Source organism: Amblyomma mixtum, chromosome 3 (assembly GCF_055824585.1).
Source record: "Amblyomma mixtum isolate Tamu chromosome 3, ASM5582458v1, whole genome shotgun sequence".
Taxonomy (NCBI): Eukaryota; Metazoa; Arthropoda; class Arachnida; order Ixodida; family Ixodidae; genus Amblyomma; species Amblyomma mixtum.
This window is the reverse complement of record NC_143014.1, coordinates 2,739,993-2,760,353: the sequence shown is the minus strand read 5'-3', so window position 1 is coordinate 2,760,353 and position 20,361 is coordinate 2,739,993. Positions and strand designations below refer to the sequence as shown.

The window sequence follows — 20,361 nt, the reverse complement described above, 5'->3', positions numbered from 1 at the left end:
TCATAGCCTGAGTCACTTTGGGACGTTAAGCTTTCACAAAACCAAACTAATAGTTCCTTTCAACAGAAAAAAGCTATGCCCTGCCACAAGGAAGTCAACCCTGCTAATTTCACTGGCCACACCCATTTGACTGTATACAATCTTACCACTTACAAGCCCACTCAACCCGAGCTATCCGCACTTGAGCTTGGACTAAACTTCAACTGCACCAGACAAAAGAAAAATAATATGTGCTGTCAAACGTGCAATTGGCAAAGTTGACCGCAGTCGTCGTGATGAGGCAAGAACACGGGCAGTGAGTATTCTTGCTAAACTTCCAAGCTGACAGCGCATCCACATGCTTGCTGAGGAACACAGTGCTGTTGTTAACAGCTTGCACAGTTAGAGTTTCAGCTGTGTGCGCTCGTTCCGCTCAGGTGGGAGTGCGCTAGACGAACCAAACAAACATCCAACATGGCAGCCGCCAGTGTGTGACAACAGGAGCGGGTCTTGCAGGCATGGCAAACAGGCGGTGTCGGATAACTTGCAAACACAACTCGATCGCAGGCATAGAGGATGAATACACATGCGTACAAGCTGACGCTGCGTGGTCTTGGCTTGGCTCTCGCAGTGGCAGACTTTTCAATTTTTCGTATTACGAAAACTTGACTCCAAAGCACTGCTGTTACCAAAAAGCATACAGCAAATGTAAACAGCTATTTATTCATTCAGACATAAATCGGAGAGGCTTACTAATAACCATTTTCTGGCAAGTCCAGTTACCACCACTAGGAGGCGCAGCGAGGTGCCTCGCTTGAGTGGACGAGGAAGACGCAGCACTAAAACTCTACTCTTGCACGACGCCCCGCTGTGGCTCTGCTGGGAACTGCGAGCGGAGCAGACAGTAAACTCACTCTGCTAAAACTCTCTATTGTTATCCTTCCCACCGACACAAACTACGACAAAAAATTGCTGGGTCTTTTACAGGACAGGAGCACGCACCTCTCTCTCAAGCGAGCTGCACAAGCTTCCTGCTGACGTGATCCACTTCCCTTCAGGCTCCTCTGCCACAACGGGTCCACACAGATCCACAAGGAGGGCCCCACTATGCGACCGATGGTGGACTTTACCGTTCCCCCCTTGTGCCAGCCGTCACTGCGTCTTTGCGCCACTAGTCAGGTCTACATTTATACGAAACTCGTACGAGTTCATCGAAAAGGTGTGTGACATCTCCGTGGATGACATAATGGTGTCCTTCAACTTTCCATTCACCAGCGTCCCTGTGGATCTAGCAGTGGATGTATGCGGCATTGCCCTTCAGTCAGATGAGAACCTCGGCGAAAGAACACCTTTCGAGGCACCGGACCTGTTGAGGCTGTTGAAATTTTGCCTAGAAAACACGCATTTAGTCTTTCGAAGGACTTTCTACAAACAGGTGTATGGGGAGCAATGGGCACAGCCATTTCTGTCACGGCTGCCAACCTGACCTAAAAAGCTACAGAAAACCGAGCTCTGGCGTCTTTCCAACCTCGGCCTTAGATCTTCCTGCTATATACTGATGATTGTTTTGCATCATGAAAAAGGATGTGCTCGCCGCCTTCATAGAGCACATCAACAGCATCGCAGAGGCCATTACGCTCACTGTCGGGGAGAAAGTTGCCAACCGTCAGCCTTTTTTGGACATGTCAGTAGAGAGAGATGGCTGCTGCCTTTTGTTTCAAGTCTTTAGGTACTGCACGGGCAGGTACCTGCATTTTAACTCAATCAACCCGGCATGCCACAAACGTGCAGTTGCGGCTTCGCTGATTCAACGATCCCAAAAAATCTGCTTACGACCTGTAGATTGTGACTCGGAACTGATACAATAAGTGCGCCATCTTGGGATCGGGTAGCGTGGTCGGGCCGTAGGAGGGGATGAGGAAGTCGGAGATGTAGTTAAGAAGAAAACAAGAAAAACTTTATACAGGCTATTTACATGATTTACAAAAGAGCAACTGAGAGTGACTCTCAGTGGAACTTCTTCGCCAACGGGAGTGCCCCTGTCACAAAACAACATCCCGTTAAATACGGTTCGTATTCCCCAGATCCCTGACTGGGGAATAAAGTTGGAAGAACGACGTCCAATCAGATGGGCAGTTGTGGACACTGTTGGTACCACCCACGGCCGGGGGCGGTGCTGGGCTCTCTCGCAGCTCGGTCGATGGGAAGGGGCAGAGGCTGAGTAATCAAACACTGCGGGAAAGGAATCTCCCGCAGTCTACCAGCAGGTGAACGAACGCCGGATGTCCGAAGCACGAGACCTCTGCCGAGGACACAGCCGCCTTCCAGTCAACAGCAGCAGCTTGACCTTGCGCAGCACCTGCGGCCCGAGGGTAGACTCGGCCACCTGACGCACCTTTGGCCTGCACCGGTCTTCGCCGCTGCCACCGTGGTGGTCAAGGTCCATTTGGGCAGGAGGGGAGCCATGACTTGATGAACTGTGGCTTGCTACCAACAGAATCGGTTGGCAGCCACTGCCAGTCATACATTATGTGCCCGGCATAAGTAAAGACATGTCCTGTGCACGTACGACGCGGCGCACATTGCCCATGTTCCCGCCCGCAAGTCACGGCTCGTGAATGTCACAGACAAACTGAAGAAAGAAAAATTTCCGAAACAGAATTCCCTGCGCAACTATGTTCACACAGGCAAGAGCGGGAATTTTGAAAGGCCTCTGAAAGAACATATGCTGGACGTGAAGAACAAGAAAGTCACCTCCAACGCACTTGCGGATATTGGCAGGCCATGATGTCTGCTGGGAAGGGGCTTCGATCATCGCCAAAGAAAAGAATTGGCTTTCACGCCAGTACCTCGAGTCCTTGGTGATTAAGACTACTGAAAAAAGACAATCGCAACGCCGGCAGTCTCCCGCCAACATACGCAAGATGCCTAGGACGATTATTGAAGCGTATTTAAGTGTCGCTCTTCTAGAATAAATTTCAGTGAACAAGGCTTCCATATGGAAGCTGAAACGTCTTGTTTTGACACAAACCTTTGGTCAGCGTCTTCTGTTTTTCTGTTGAAATGAATTACTTACTACCCGACCAGACGAGATTGTGTCAAACCTTAGATTTCAATAATAATAATAATCTTTATTTTTTCCATCAAAAATGATGGAGGTGGCCATGGGTAAAAATTCAGGGAGGCACTTTGTTGACCTAAAATGTGGTGAGGCGGAAGCCTTAGGCGCAGGGTCGCTGCTTGTGTCACTGATGCATGGTTAAGGTGTTAGGCTTCACCTCCAAGAGTGAAACGCGACAGCGTCTTGCAACGCTCCCAGGGAGTCCATAGAACGCCATCGCCCATTCGGCTCTGCACTTTGCTCGTCGGTAAATTGGTTTTTGAGAAAAGGAAATGTATCTGTCTCACATAGACACCTAAACCTCGCCGTAACGGGAAGGGAGGGAGATGGGAGTGAACGAAGGCGCCGTATTGACTAGACGCGCCTTTGTTCATTTCAAGCCACCGAGCCGACATGGTGGAGTGGTTAGCATGCTCGTCTCGCACCTCGGAGACCGGGGTTCGATTCCCGAACTCTACCAAATTCCTACTCAGTATTATTTATCTGGCCTGACTAAAGGGTTAATTAGGCTAATTGGGTAATTAAGCAATTAACTAAACTCAGTACCACTTACTTGGAGCATCACTATAACATTCCTTTAATTGGTTCCATGGTTACTAGCCAAAGTACAGTTGGACCCGTTTGAAATTCGCACACTGTGACGTCACGACCGTTTCGACTAATTGAAAAGCGTGACATTTCTGTCGACAGCTCCTGCTTACAACGATGAGGCATTAAAGGCTTCCGCCTTAAAAGCTGCAAGACAGTTTGACCAGAGCCCATGGTCCCCTCTACAGGGCAATACAGGAGCAGACATGAACGTTTATAGACATTTTTACAAATAGAAAATGCAAAACTGCCTTATTTTAAAGGAGAATAAAAGAAAGAAAAAAAAATGAAATTATTTACATTCATGCAATACAAAGTGGTGTTGTTTAGTAGTGCAACCTAAACCAATTCCAGATGTATTTAAGTTTTAAGAAATGTAGGTAATATGCAAAACAATGCCTCCATGCAACAATTGGGGCGAGGAGTGACGACGTTCCCGAATTCAGCATGGTGTGTAGTATATGACAGTTTGTAGCTTTTGGTTTGAGCTGAGCTAGGTTGTCAAAAAAGCTACGGTTTTCGTTTAATTTACGCACAAATGAGACACTTAGACTATAGTTATATCATTTCCAAACAGGTATTATGCCTTCTTGAAGAAATGGATCATGAGTATGACAGTGGTAATGAACATCAAAAAGTTTTTCTGCAGCATAAACACCTTTTCCAAGTTTGTTGCTGTTGTAGAACTTCATGCTGAACAGCAATAACAGAGATGAGAATAAAAAAAGAATTTTATACAAGTTTTTTTACGCTAAATGGTATTATTGTTCTACATCGCGATAGAACCCTATGAATACTGGACAGTTCAGAGCAAATAATCAATATGAATATCCCAAAGCATATTTTGCAAAAAACCAACTCCAAGAATATTGATACTGCTCACTACCTCTACTGTTGCGATACCATACATGAGATGCATGCTTGAAATTCACATGTTCTGATTTTGGTCTAAACAGTACAGCCTTCATTTTATTGATGTTTACTCCTAACTGGTTTGCTGCGGACCATTCCCTAAGTTTTTCAAGAAGGGAGTTAGCTGTGATGCAGACGTGCTCATAGTCTCGGCCGGAAAAAAATATGCTGGCATCATCAGTGTATAATATATACTTGGCTTCAGTGCATGTATTTACAAGATCATTTATGTAGATATTGTACGAGAAAGCTGAAGACCCCGACAGTTCCATAGTAAAAATCACCAGACATGGGGAATGCCACGGCTGGCGGCCATTTCCAACTGTATTTCCCTCCTGTGCGCTTCTTCCCCTCTTCTGGGGCACACTGGGGCCGCTACAATACCAATCTTCTCCCTGAAGACCTTCAGCACGAGTGGGTACAGCTGCCAAAAATGCAGACACTCTCAGTCCCACGTTACATCAGTGGCGGAAGCACGCTAGAAGTGCTCTGTGACGCAAGAAGCGCGCCTGCTTCTCACAGGGTGGAGCTGCTCGGAGAACTAATATGTTCAAGGTCCGCAGTGATGCGTAGCGGTGCAGTCAAGTGGAAGCCGCAACAGGGCAACAGAAATCCATCGCAATGGAGATACTGCCCGGGATGGGACAAAATCCTACAGTCCTCCCAACTCGTGGAGTGTCCACTGAAAAGATCATGTGCAGCCCCACATGTGGGCACGGTCGGCTCCAAGGACTAGCCGACCAAAGGCCATTGCAACCGCTCTCTCGACAGCAAAACATGCGTCAGCAGTGAAACGCTTGTGGTTTATGCTGCTGCTGTCGTGGCGGCTCCGAGCCCCATGATTGATTGCAAACGCTACAATAAGATATGGCGGCTCCTCAGGGCCACAGCATGGGTTTTTCGATTTCTCAACCTATGCCAACGCAAAAATACCGAAACTGGTTCGTTGACGGCCGAAGAGCTTGTGTTGGATGAACGACACTGGGTCTTATGTGTAAAAAATGAAGCCTTCCAGTTGCTTGATCAAGGGCTCTCCGTTAGTCAACAAGTCCCGTATATGGGATCTCAACTCTTTCTTGGACAGTGAAGGTGTCCTTTGAGTTGATGGACATAACCTCAGCAGCAGAGCGCAAGCACCCTGCAGATGCCTGATCACTTTTCACAGCTGGGAGTCTTTTTCGCTGTCTTCACTGCCAAACTAGCGAAGAAAAAGACTGCTGGCAGCGTGCGCAGGAAGACACATGCTGGGCCATTTTGGACTCCATCTTGGGTTAGGGTGCACATTTTAAAGCTCCTTTCTAAGCGACTTTGGGCGCTTGCTTGTAGACCATCCTAAACAGTTCGACTGGTTGAAAAACCTCATTGCTGCACGAATAGAGAGAAAAATTCTGGGACGTATGATGCTTGCAATCCTGTTTCATAGTTATTCATCACATTCAATGTTTGTGATGCAACAGTATCAGCGAGGACAAAGCTGCACTAAAATGAAAAGTGAATTGGAATTGTTCTCTCATTGAAAAAAACTCAGTGTGAAATTGTTGTTCCCAGAATTCCACAAGACGACTGAAATTAACGAAGGTACTCACTTAAAACCACCATGTCCAAACAAAATGATGATGAACCTTTACGCTAATTCATTCTCTGCACGAATCCTAACAGAGTGGTTCGCTCACGGCACTGGCTAGTGATATGACCAACGCCGGCTTATCCAGTGCGCGGGGGAGGCCGCAACATCCCAAGGGATCCTCTAAGCCAGTGCAACCGGTCCCCTGTTTTGGGGCAAAATAAGAGACGGCCGAGAGCAATTCTGCGGAGCAGCTGAGAGCCCCTCCAGTGTCTCATCCCCAGCAAACACCCGCACAGGAGGAAGGAGGGTAGGGCTCCCTCCCAAGCTTGTTGCTATCGCCATCACCAACTGACAGAAATGAATATCAATGTGTAGGGAGCTGGCCGCACAGGCATTCCTGACGAACAAGCAGCAGTCACCAAGGCTGAAAAAATGATGCGAAAAGATTGAAAGATCCCTGTCGATGATTTTAGCTCCTGAGGTGTTTCGAAATGCCATCAATAGGATTTCGAATGAAAGATTGCAATATCGGAGTGCACAAGATGGGCCCCATGAAGCTCACACCAAGAATTTCTTGGGTGCTATGCAGAAGAAAAGAACACCTTTTTGGATTCCACTGAGGACATTCCACTTCTCCCCTGAGAATCATGTGAGTGGCGACATTCTTCTTCACCTGAGCCGCAAAAGTTCAAGCGCACGTTTTTTGGGACCCAAAGGGTTGGTCGACTTCATGGCTCCTGCGACCATGAGAAATACTGACAGGCATTGTGAGACACTGAAACAACTCAGACGGGCAATAGGAGAAAAGGAATGCTGAGCAAGGGCGCGACACGACCCCACGCCAAACAGTGACTCTCCTGCAGCACCGGTCCTAGACTTGGCACCCAGCGAATTGAAGATGATGATGACTGAGTGAAAGCTGAGGTATAACATGGCCGCCAGCTGGTATGACAAGGGCACACAAAAACTGCCCCAAAAATGTGCTGACTAAAATGGCGATTATGTGGAAAAATAGAATGTTCAACCGTTCTACTGATGTATCACTTGTTGAAAATACACGTTTCTGCCTATTTCTGAAACAACTCGAGACTGTAACTTTGGATAACTCTCGTATTAAGCAGGTTAGAACTTTATCAAACAAAACACAATCGGCAGCAAACAACCTAATCTAATCTGGATGAGTTAGTATGCCAGTAATGCCATTTATTTTAATAAGAAACAATAATGGCCCAAGGACGCTCCCATCTGGGCCACCAGAAGTGACTGAAATTTATATTTGATGTTATATAAAATCTCTTGGGTTGAAAGTCAAAGAACTGTATTGCCAAATTTATTAGCAAGTATCCTCGTAAAATTCCAATCACTCTAACTTATGTTTTCGGATGTCATGAATGTAATTGAATAACTCTTTACTTACCTTGCCTAATGGCCAATTCTATGCTATCCAGACTAGAGCACTGCACGGGCCACATTCTGAGGCCCGAGCTCGACCTGAGCCTGAGACTCTAAAGCCCAAGCCCGGCCCGGGCCCTTTCCCACAGCAGCTCAAGTGGTAAGCTGTTTACTCAGTGCAAATAGTAGACAGTTTTAGCATAGCTGGACAGCCATTCGGTAAATACGGCAATGCGCAGACATTGCGAGGCCACATTTGCAGTTTGGTAGCAGTCGCTGTGTTTACAGTACGGTGGTACTAAACCTTTCCAGTCTCATGCTGGAACGAAGTGGCTGGCAAAGGCACTCATATTTCAAGTAAGACTGAAAAAAGGTGGCTTGGAAAATACATAAGGAGAACATAAGGCAGATTTTCCCGCTTGCTTGTTTGTGAATAGCCCTGAACTTTGCGTCACGTCTAGGTTTTTTATGTCATTTTTAACTGCCCACGATGTCAGAAACATTAAAATGTGCTCAAAGGTGTAGCAATGACATTTCCTTTTGTTAATGAGCACTATTTCATGGGTTGAATTATGGCCTCGCTGGGCACGTTTCTATGGCGACGAAAACTAATAAAAGCGCCTGTTTATTGGGCAGTACGTGTGCGCAGACACGACCAATATGCTCTTTCCTAAGGCATCCCTCATAGCGTAGGGAGGCGAAGGCCTGTCATTAGTCGGAAGAAGGCCCTCCTCCAGCGCTTCTTATGAGATTTCAACTGAGAGCGGCAACACAAAAATGAGCGCCTCCTGACAGCTGCTGAACCAGCCAATGCTGTTGGTAGGTGAGCACCCTCGTGCAGCAATGCGACGCGAGCTGGAGAACTCCAGCAAGACTGGAGATTTATATTTTGTATCGTTCAGTGCGGCAAGGCATGGGCTTCCGAAATTATCTCAGCATTAGCTCAGCTTTCTCTCATTCTGCGGGGGCAAAGAGAAAGAGTCATGAACCACTGGAAACATTTTTGGGAAGCAGTCGAAAACAAAAGTCGCCATTCCCAGGTGAAGAACATGAACCTAGCAGATGCCAAAAAACTGGCAGTGGCTCTGCTATGCCCGGATATACGCAGCGTGAGGCGAGGTGTCCAGAGGGAAGGCGCATAACTGCCCTCTTGGAATCGTGCTTTAAGCTACGTGGCAGTAGTGAGAGGTGTGCGCTGGCATTGACAGCGTTGTGCCAGAAAAGCGGGGCTGAAGCCATAGGCCGTCGGCGTTCACTGTGTTCATTGGCGTTGACCACGTTTTACACTTTGGCCATTTTAAGGAAAGGAAGTGCGCTCCCTGGGTCAGTGGACGCCTGAATCGTCCTTATAGGTACGTGGGGTGATGTGGGCATTGACAAGGCTGTGCCAGAAATGCGGCCACAGGCGTTGTTCCGATCAGCTCAAGGAAAGGATGGAGAGTGGCTCTACTTCAATGCTTATTTCACCCTGCAGTGATGAAATCAAAAGCTGCACTCAGCCCCTCCACATGCGGGTCGTCCTGGCCCGTGCAGTGCTCCAATTCAGACCACTTCTGGGCAGGTAGTGCTGTCTGCATTCCTTGTCAGCCGCATTGTGAAACGTGCAGTGATTACCGACCCCGCTCAGCAGCTCACCATTTGGCTCTGCAGACGACAGCCTGGTTTCAGTTCAAGCCAGATTACTCAGAGGTGCCCCAATGCGTCCCCTGCTTTCCCAGAACCCTCTCTGAAGGTGCCAGCCATGCTTCTGAACCATTTCGCGCCACCGGCAGTGAAGCACAGCCTCAGGCTGACCCTGACAGAGCACTGCGGAGCAGTTGAATACTTCTGCTACTCTGATGACTGTTTTCTGAAAGAGTGGCACTTAACTCTTTCCCTACCGCGCCCATTGAGCATCGTTAGCCCGCTAACGATCATTTCATGCCCCGATTACAGAACCTTCTGCGTTGCTAATGGCCACGCTGCAGATGTAGTTTGTAGGCCAGGAACCAAAGTTTTGTTTCCAATGTAGTTTTCTTTTGTCTCGCGAGGGGGCACTTTTTAACGCGCTGCGAAGAAATGAAGACGCGGACCTGCGCTCATTGCCCGCCATGTTGCCCGCAGATGACGCCTTTGCCGCTCGACTTCGGAGCGTTCTGCATTGCTTACAGGCACGATGCGCATCTGGCTTATAGCCGGAGAACTGAAGTTTTGTTTCCGATGTAGTTTTTTTTTCCCCCTACAAAACGGCATTTTTTGAAACCACGCCGAAGATGCGGTACCATCAAGGTCGCTTGGTAGCCTCCGCATGTGTGGCACGCGCTCTAAGACATAGCAAATCTCAGGACTCTGTTTCGCCTGCGAGTGGCTTAGTCGACGCCCTGTGCAACAACCAGCCTGAAAATGTTGCAAGGTGCTGAAGTTTTCACATCGGCGATGATGGAAACCAGCCTGAAACACAGGCAGCCACGCTCTGATGCACAACGATAGGGTTTCCAGTTATTCTTTTGTGGCAACAATACTATTCAAGATAGAAATGATTTTTTTTTTGCAGAGAGTGGCCAATAGACAAACAAACATTATGCATATTTTAGAAAATTTTTAAATTTTTTCTTTTAATATACAAGCGTGTTTTTGCAAGTTTCATTGAATTTTTTTTAAAAGTCTCGTTTTAGCAAATAAAATTTGTTGTTGCAACATGCAATTTGTTGTTTAAACGTAAATTAATAGAAAGCACCTTTATTCAGCTCTGTTTTTTTTGTATTGCAATCAATACTGAATGCAGTAGTTTTTACAGGAAAAAAAATGTACTGAAACCTTCAGAAAATGGTCATTTTCCCCAGGGTAGGGAAAGAGTTAAAATGTATATTCTAGATTCTTTAATTCCATATTGTCTAAGTGAATATATTAAATATTTTTGTGGATTTCTGTCAATTTTTTTCCTTTCGTGAGGAATACATATTGTGTTTCACTTAACTCCATTCAAAATTACTATTTGACAAACTTAAATTTATGGATGAATAATTGCTTTTCGCCAACAACCCTGAAGGGTAAGGGATTGTGGGGGGATATTTGTGGCAGTCCAGTGAACCACTCTGTGGAGCTCCCCTCAACTCTTTGGCTCTGGTTCAGTACTAGGTTTTTTTCCCTCAAATATGCGCATGCCACAGAGTATACTAGGCCACAACTGTGTGACCCTGCACTTGAACACTGGCACGGCGGTGACCTGTAATAGGCAGACGTGACCACGACCACAGCTCACTCAAGTGTGGCGTGGATTCAAAAGGTGCAAGTTAAAAATAAAGCTGAACCTATAACTGATGATTTTGATAAGGCATGCTGTTTCAATGATTATTTTAAGTCTGTTTTCGCAGCGAACTCACATCATGAAATGCCAGTCATGGATGCCCATGTGCAAGAGACAATGCCTGAGCTAGCAATTACATACAACGGTGTGTTAAACCTGCTGAATAACGGCAAGCGGGCCCGAAGATGTTCCTGGTCATGTCTTGAAGGTCTGTGCTGAAATCATTGCTCATTACTTAGTTATTCTATACTCGAAATCGTTAGATACAGGAATAATACCCCAGCAATGGAAAAACGCTAACGTGGTGCCCATTCATAAGGGTGGTCCTAAAAACATAGTTGCTAACTACAGGCCAATTTCACTTACAAGTATTAGTTGCAAAACGCTTGAGCACATAATATATAGCGCATTGATGAAGCATTTGGAACAAAATGAATTTTTCACTCAAGCTCAGCATGGTTTTCAGATCAGGTTACTCGTGTACGACGCAGCTCTTAGAATTCAGCAATGATATTTTTTCATCATTTGACAAGGGTCTACAAACGGATTGCATTTTTTTAGATTTCAAGAAAGCGTTTGATTTGGTACCTCATGATTTGCTACTGTATAAATTATCTTTGATCAAGATTCCAACTTCCCTTCTAAACTGGCTTCAATGTTACCTGCAGGGACGCAAACAACGTGTATTGATTAATGGGTCCCAGTCTGATTATGTTCCTGTATCTTCGGGGGTGCCGCAGGGGTCTGCTTTAGGACTTCTGCTGTTTCTAGTTCATATTAATGACATTTCTAAATATATGACTTGCAAAATACGTTTATATGCTGATGATTGTGTTACCTACCATGCTATTAACAGTTCTTCAGATTCCTGTCATTTGCAGTGCAACTTGGACCGCATACAACAATGGTGTTTGAAGTGGCAGATGTTTCTGAACCCAATAAAATGTCAGCTTATTTCTTTCACGCGCAAGCATCACCCCTTCCCTGGCTGAATACAAACTAGATTCTACCCGACTTTCCAGAGTTACTAACTATAAATACCTCGGCGTTTACTTTTCGTCTAATCTCACCTGGAATGAGCACGTCGAGCACGTTTCTGCTAAAGCTTATGGCATGCTAAATTTTCTAAGAAGAAATTTTAAAATGGCACCACTAAAAGTTAAAGAGCTTCCATATTTCACCTATATTCGGCCAATATTGGAGTATGCTTGTGTAGTTTGGCACCCCCCTACTTTAAATTCAACAGACATGCTTGAGCGTATTCAGAACTTTGCCGCTCGGTTTGTCTCAAGTAATTATGATTTTAACAGCAGTGTTACTAACATTAAATTAACACTGGGATGGGAGCTGTTACGGAAACGCCGTACCAACTCCCGGTTAGAAATGCTGTATAAAATCTTTCATCGAAAAATAAAAATAGATAAAGAAAATTATTTGCTTCCACCGCATTTCAGGTCAAACAGACTTGACCATGGATGGAGAAATTAAATGCAAAACTAACACTTATCAAAACGCATTTTTCCCATCTACCATTCATGACTGGAATCGCCTGCCCCATGACATTGTTGAGTGCCGTTCCGAACCTATGTTCCGCGCGTTGCTGTCAGATGTATGAGTCCGTAGTTGGCTTTCTTTTTTTTTCGTCATGTCTTTTTGTTGTTTCATATTTCATTTATTTTGTACTTGCTGTGTCATGCCTTGTTGTATTGCTTTTTTCTTTCTTTCTCTTTTTTTTTCTGGCCTATTCTTCTGTTATGTATCCTCATCCCCCCCTGCAATAATGCCTACGGGCGCTGCAGGTATTTCCAATAAATAAATAAAAAAATAAAATAAATAAATAAATAAACAACACTGTGCAGAATGGACACCAAGTATGGGCGGGTTTGGTTTATGGGGTTTTAACGTCCCAAAGCGACTCAGGCTATGAGAGATGCCGCAGTGGAGGGCTCCGGATATTTCCACCACCTGGGGTTCTTTAATGTGCACTGCACAACAACACATGGGCCTCTAGAATTTCGTCTCCATCGAAATTCAACTGCCATGGCCAAGATCGAACCCATGTCCTTTGGGTCAGCAGCCGAGCGCCATAACAACCGAGCTACCACGGCAGCTGCTGCACCAAGTATTGCGAAATAAATGTTTCAGTAAGTGTCAATTTCAATTTTTTTTGCCAAATCATAAGCAAATTTTCCACAAATAATTTGAGTTGCCAGAACATAGCTTTGTTTTGGCCCTGGAATCCTGAATCTGGTCTGGCCACCCTCTCCCCTAAAGAAGGATTCCCTCCCTCCAGGTGGCAATTAAGTTAAATCCACTAAGTAATTAATGCATTACAGCAGATTCCACGTTCCAAACACAACAAAGAAAAGAAGAGGAGATTTACCCCTTGGAATGCTTCACTGCCTATTATCAAACTGTTAGTCCCTTTCCAGAATGGTCAACTTAACTTTATACCCCTGTCACTCAGTCATCTTTAAGGCCATCAAACTGGTAGCCTATGGACTCAATTAAGTGCTACTACATCAGTGGCCATCGAGTCAGCGTGGAGATCTCCAAGCCCTTTAGAGTGGCGGCTGCGTGCTGACAACACGCAGGGGAATAAAATCTGAGCAGTTATATGGAACTTGAAAACATGTAACTTATTTTGTAGAAAAAAAGAACCAAGGTGACAACACACTGCAGCAAACGGAACACCACTGTTGCCACTGACAAAAAAAAACAACCATACCAGCTTCCTCAAAAGTGCACAAATGCTACCACAACTTGTCCAAGACAACGAATTTCAAGAGCGATTATTACTACTGTAATGATAAAAAATTTTACCTCCAACCATTTCAGGTTAAACCTGTTGGCGGAGACGGGGCACCACCACACCTCGATTGTGCCCTGCACGAGCTCCTTCGATCTTCTGGACTCGCCTGGGTGTCACCACTCTTGAGACCCACCACTCTGGATTCCCAGAGACGGCTAGGGCTGCGGCAACTGACAGGGGAGAGAGAGGCCTTTGCCCTGCAGTGGGCGTAATTCTGCTTTCAGGGGGGGATACGTTGTGTTGTGTTGGGTTCACTGGTGCATAAGCGTCTCAGGCCAAGCTCAAGGTGTAGGAAAATTGTTTTGTGCAGAATTTTATAACAAAGTGGTGGTGTAAAGGGCCTAAAATGTTATTTTGTACTACCTAGTTGATAAAGGACAAACATTTTAGAAACGGAAGCTTTACACGTCAGGTAACCTCCACCCTTGGCTCCCAACTACTCAGATAAAGACCTCAGCCTCCTTCCCAGCACTGAGAAACCATCGAAATGTGACCGCCATGGCTGGGATCAAACCCACATCTTTCGGGCCAGCAGCCGAGCACCATAACCCCCGTAGTGGCTCACCTAATATCAAAGCAGGATGATGGCAGGATGTTCTTTATAAAAATGGAGTACAATATTTTTTTTTTTCCTCGGCGATTCAAGTTTTGTGCATGAGAATATGATGTGGTTTACTGTAAGTTCATCTCCCCATTTTTCACCAACAGGTTCTTTTGCCAGTAGGAAGTTGCGTGTGAGGTGTGTGTCCAATACGTAGATGGCATAAAATAACTGGGATGAAACGTTCTTTCTGTGATGGATTTTACTAGGTGTAGCTCATCATTTTCTTCAATATTCCATTCAGACTGCCATTTGTGCCTGAGCTTACACTGTGCCAACTTTGTGCCCTCTTTGTAGGGAATGTTCGCTTTATTTCTTTGTTCCGAGCTTTTGCAGCACATGCATCTGCTTTCTCATTGCCAGCGATTCCGATGTGGCTTGGAACCTAGCACAATTTTATGTCTTATCCCTGTTATGTTGTGTATGATGTGACCAATTAGTGGTGCAACTGCATTTCTACGGTGAAGCGAGTCGAGGTTGCTCAGAAAACAGAATAAATGATACTATTCACAATGCCCCAATTAATTTATTTTTTGTTTTCTACAGCCACAAAGACTGCATAACACTAGGCAGTGAAATGAATGCGCACTGAGGTAGCCATGCTGTTTTTTCCCAATTACTGTGAGCCACAGCACTTCCAACGTAGCGCGTAGATATTGATCCAAGGGTATAAAATGCTGTGTATTCTCCATATTTTTTGTTAAGTGCTAAGTATTTTTGTAATATATCAAATCAAATCAAATCATATCAAGCTTTATTTTAACATCATGATGTTGGGTGGGCACATACAAAAAGCCAAAAAGAGGCTTGACGGGGAATGTGCCCCCCTGTACAGAGCAGAGGTGGTTACATCAGTGGGGCGAGTTACAAATAAACAGTAAAAAACATCATGTGGTATCTGCGTGCAGCAAAGGTTAATAATTGCATAGGACCACTATACAGGCTTATTAATGGACAGAACAACAACAACAACAAAAAAAAACAGCAAATGCATCCATTCAAATTAGTTAAGACTGTCATTTAAGCACCACAGGAGTTATATGTACTATTAAGCATTTGGGGAACCAGAACTCGAAGCATTTGGCGACCATAATTAGTGCGGGAGTGAGGTATGTACCAATCATCATTAGCTCGTGTTGTGTACGGTTTATCTTTGGGGGTTAAGCGAGCTAGACTGTCGAAAAATGGGTTCTTGTTTTTTCGATGGGTTTTATAACGATGAATTAATAACGTGTTGTAAAGCTCATTGACAGGTGTTATTCTTAATGAGGAAAAAAGCGGAGACGTGTGGGCATCGTAAGCTACGTTGGCAGTAATGCGAAGGACTTTTTTTTTGTAGATTTTTCAATTTTATTATGTCGTTGTCGTGCCCCATACCAAATGACATGTAGTGTGTTAATGTGAAGTCGCAGGCAGACTACAGATGGTTCACTCAGGAGCAAGCCGCATCTTTTGAGCCGCTCTTTTTTAGAGAGCGAGTGAGCCATGGCTCAGTAAAGTGAGCGGCGGTTCTTTTGGAGAGCCGGTCCTCACTTGCTCAGGGAACCCTGCGGACCGTGCCAAGCCCTTCCGTCAGAGCCGTCGTACCTTCTGCAGGGTGCGGCCATCTACTGAGCAGTGCAAGAAAGCAACTGCATTCGTGCCCTTTGCAACCACCCACACCCGCATTTTTCTTTTATGGCTGATACTCGCGGCCAAGGTCATGTCCGGTGCAACGCTGTCTTCCATAAATAACGCGGCAAGTAATCAGGATGGAAGAAAAAGAATGGTAGCATCAGATACAGGGGACAAAATGTAACCCCGACGCCAAGCTTGATGACTCTAGAGTGATTAGTTAACCAATTATAGCCAATTAGAATGAATTCCGTCGAAGAAAAATGACTTTTCAAGTGTTGCATCAACACACGATGCAAGATCGGCGAGAGTTGTGAGACATCGTCCGAACAGCAGCGGTCAACGAACGGCGCCATTCTTTGCCAATGCTTTGCGAGAAGACACGGCTGTGAATGGAACGGTTCGGTACGGCTCCCTGAACGACAGAGTGCCGGCTCTCTGCAAGAACAGCTGCTCACTTTTACAGAACCACGGCTCACTCGTTCACTAAAAAGAGCGGAGACAGCCGAAGGTGAGGGGTTGGTTGCGACTTTTGCCAGGAAGAGTGGCAGAGCAGTTGCTTTCTCGCACCGCTAGTAGATGGCGCGGAATCGGCAGAAGACCCGACTGCGATGGAACGGCTCGGGACGTCCACGGGCACGGCTCGGTGTGAACGAGAGAGAAAGCCGGCTTCCTCTCTCCAAAAGAAGCACGGCTCACTGTTGCAGATTTAAGTGAGCCAGGTGAGCCGCTCAAATGAGCCGGCTCATTTCAGTGAGCTGAGCCGTTCTGCCCATCTCTCCAAAGGCAGGAGTGGATCAGGTTTGCAGGCAATATTAGGCAATGTGTCCAGTACACTAATTCTTGGCATTTCTCTTGAAAGCAGAGAAGTGGTCTGATCACCAGAGGTTTGTAGGTAAACAGTGTTTGAGATGGGAACTCTTGGGTAGCAAGATGTGTTTCGGCAGGGAACGAATTTCTAGAATGCACAAGCATGTGAGCATAGTTTGTCTGTCTGCAAGTGGTGGTTCATTGGTGTCTACATGCAGCCTGTTTATGGGTGACGTAACGTAAGCAACAGCTAAAAGACTTAAACCTAAATTGCGTACTGGGTCTAGTCGTTTTAAGTAAGACAGCCTTGCTGAACCAGATACTAAGCAACCGTATTCTAAGCACGATCATACCCCTGATAAATCTGTAAAAGGCATACCCAATCAGAACCCCAGTGTTTACGTGAAAAGACTTTCATTATGTTCAAAGATTGCGACGCTTTAATTTTCAGCGCGTTTATGCAAAGCAAGAAGGTAAGTCTTTTGTTGAAAGTTATGCCTAGAAATTTGTGTTAGTCTTTTAAAGGCAGCTCGGTTTTGTTTAGGTGTAATGTGGGATCTGTCTGTAAGCCTCGTTTAAGTGAAAAACAGCAAGAGCACTGAGAGAACCGGAATCCATTCCTGTCTGCCCATGTTGCCAGTTTGTTTACTTTTAGCTGTACTTGTCTTTCGCATGTAGATATGTTGGAGAGGATGTGCAAGCTATCTGAAGATCGAGAGCACAGACTGAATACACAATGGACCTTGGGATTATTTTCCTAATAGATTTCGTTTTTACAACGAACAATGTTGTGCTTAAAATACATCCTTGAGGTACTCCATTCTCCTGAATAAAATTCTTCAAAAGGGTTGAGCCTAAGCGTACAGGCGCGGACAAAAGTAAACTGTCTTGGAATATTCTTCACGCATCACCTAATTGAAATTTCCAGCAGTGGTACGCGCATGCTGGTAGAGGAGGTTGGTGGGCTTTCTTGTAGACAAACAACGCTCCTTCATTGCCAATAGTGATTGCACTTGGAACGGAATAGTGTGCTCCATTTACTTATGGCCGTGCCTGTACATGGAAGAAACGGTTAGACAAGAAGGCTTTAGGCAGGTTAAAATCCTGCCACGAATGCTCCGTTTCTTCACTATGCACTATATGGTATCCTGGGAAAATTTCTCTTTATTTGCCAGAACTGGGCAGTGACATCGGTCCACCCTCGTTTTTCAGGGCGATCATTGGTTGGAGAAAAGACAAAAAAAAAAGGAATTGTTATTCGGTGGCAGCTGCCCACTGCGGAGCCCAACATGGGACCAGAACTTGCACACCCTCACCACTAGGGAAAACTGAGAAGGGGCCACCAGAGCTGCCATCCTCAAGTGCCAACCATCCAGAGGTTATGCTGCAGAATCTTTTTTGCCCAAGGCTGGGAAACAAACCTTGCTGGAAAGCTTCCGCAGCTGGTCTGTTAAAAGCTGGCTTTTTTTCATCCTATCTCTTTCCACATGTCAACAGCCAGTTGCTGGCCACACTCTGGTGCAAGAATTGAAGGGCAGTAACTTTGCTTTATCCCTCACTGCGAGTCACTAACTTTCGTCTTGTACAATGTATTGAAGATGCACTTCCCAGTTGCTGAGGGCACAGGTAATCTGTACCCATCATTCGGTGCAACTGCATTCCAATGACAAGGCTGGCAACTGACCACGGACGCACCTTGCATTGCCCACACTATGTGAGTAGGCTCAAAGCCCCCTCACAGCGTTGTCCTTCCTGAAACTCTGCTCTTGCCCTCATGCGTATCTTCTCTTGTTTAGGATTTCAGCAATCTACTGTCACACTGTCAGCACTGCTTTCGAACTGGTTTTTCCACTCAGCTCATTGAATTTACTCACGACATCGCTTCCGCTTTAAATAACCGTGATCAAATCGACGCAATATTTATAGATTACTCCAAAGCATTTGACATGGTCTGCCATAATAAGCTTCTTCGTAAACTACGCACCATGTTTAGCGGCAATAAGTTACTGGACTGGATAACCGACTACTTACACTTAAGATCCCAGTTTGTCACTTTTAACCATGCACAGTCATCGTCAGTCTCTGTAACTTCAGGTGTGCCCCAAGGATCGGTGCTTGGGCCTCTACTCTTTATAATTTTTATTAATGATGTAGCTAATGTTACTAATGACACCGCAGTGAAGTTACGCCTATATGACAATGACTGTGTGCTTTACCGCAACGTTGCTAACACCGATGATCAACAGGAACTAAACAAAGTGTTTTCACTGTTCTGTGAATGGAGTAATGCATGGCAAATGAAAATTAATTTCACTAAAACAGTTGCAATGACCTTTGGTAACAAAAAGAATCCACTGCATTTCCCTTACAGTAATAACGGCAACTGCTTGACCCACGTCAGCGAGTTCAGATACCTGGGCGTCATATTTTCGCATAACTTAAAATGGAATGCTCACATAAATAACATATCTGGCAAAGCACTTCGCAAACTTGGCTATCTCAAACGAACCTTAAAAAATGCCATGAAGGAATGTAAATTAACTGCTTACAAATCACTAGTTCGACCCATCCTGGAGTATGCCTCAATTGTCTGGTCCCCTCATTACGCGCGCGGCATTGACCGCTTAGAATCAGTTCAAAAGAAAGCAATACGATTCATCTTCGGCCGCTACGATCACAAGTTTTCTCCTTCTTCCCATGTGCACAGCTTATCTTTACAAACGTAGGCGCACACGTGAACGCATCATTATGCTGCACAAGATCGTTCACACGTCATCTGGCATTCAGGCACCCTTCCCATTTGTGTCATCAAGCGCACGTGCAACCAAACGGAACCACCCATTAAACATTGTTCCCTTCACACCACAGGTAGATTGTTTTAAATTTTATTTTTTTCCTCTAACTGTTGAAATTTGGAATGGATTGGATGGCTCAATTCGTTTATTGCCAATTGAAGAGTTTGTTGTTCAGTTGCCTGACAATTTGACCGGTTGATCAGTTTTTAATACTTGTGTATTATCTATCTCTATGCTACCCATGTTATTTGTTTTTACTAAAGTATTTACCCACTCCTGCTATGTCTCTCCTCAGCAGTATTTGTAAATAAATAAAAAAGCAATGTTGAGCAAGGCTGGAGATCATCGTCTACGAACTGTAGCAAACATGAATTCCAGGCGAGCGTTAACACAGCTGGCCCCCACCTTTGCTTGTTTCCTTCAGCGCAGTAACAGTGGTGCAGTTTGGGTTCAGGAGTGGCCCCTTCATGCCTCACAGCCATTTCAGAACCAGGCACTGCTCTCGCTTCCTTGGGGAAGGTTTGAAACAGACTTTGCATGTTTGGTAATGCACTTAAAGGAAGAAACAGCACGACAAAACAAGGACACACGAAGAGGACACAGCGCTCGCGTGTGTGTCCGTGTTTCGTCCCCTTTAAATTGTGAAAAACTGCTTGCCTGAAGCTGCAGGCGGCATTTGCACCAGCATGGAAAAGAATTGGAAAAACCGAGGGGACACTTTAGCTCCGCCCTGAAGGTGACAGCAGGTCTTTGTGTCCATGCAGACATGGACACTGTTTCCTTTTTGCACAATAATTATGTAAAAGACCACATGACATACATATAAAGCCCTGGTTTTAACCAAGCCATACGAACTTGCCTGCATGGCATAGCGGCAGTGTGTC

The 20,361-nt window shown here is 45.4% G+C and overlaps 1 protein-coding gene across 2 annotated transcripts in view; it reads right to left on the bottom strand.

The window, feature by feature from the left end:
- Positions 1 to 20,361, bottom strand: part of LOC149349112 (protease-associated domain-containing protein 1) — a 41,178-nt gene that overhangs the window by 9,935 nt on the left and 10,882 nt on the right. Inside the window, exons 3-4 of one of the 2 annotated variants that reach the window (XM_089578069.1) lie at positions 19,883 to 19,986; positions 1,920 to 13,854 (exon numbers count right to left, since the gene is read on the bottom strand). The exons of the other annotated variant lie outside the window; for it this stretch is intronic. Of the exons in view, the coding sequence (XP_089434195.1) occupies positions 13,680 to 13,854; positions 19,883 to 19,986 (279 nt within the window). The 3' untranslated portion in view covers positions 1,920 to 13,679. Of the gene's footprint in view, positions 1 to 1,919; positions 13,855 to 19,882; positions 19,987 to 20,361 lie in introns of those variants that run through there. 2 annotated transcript variants of the gene reach the window in all.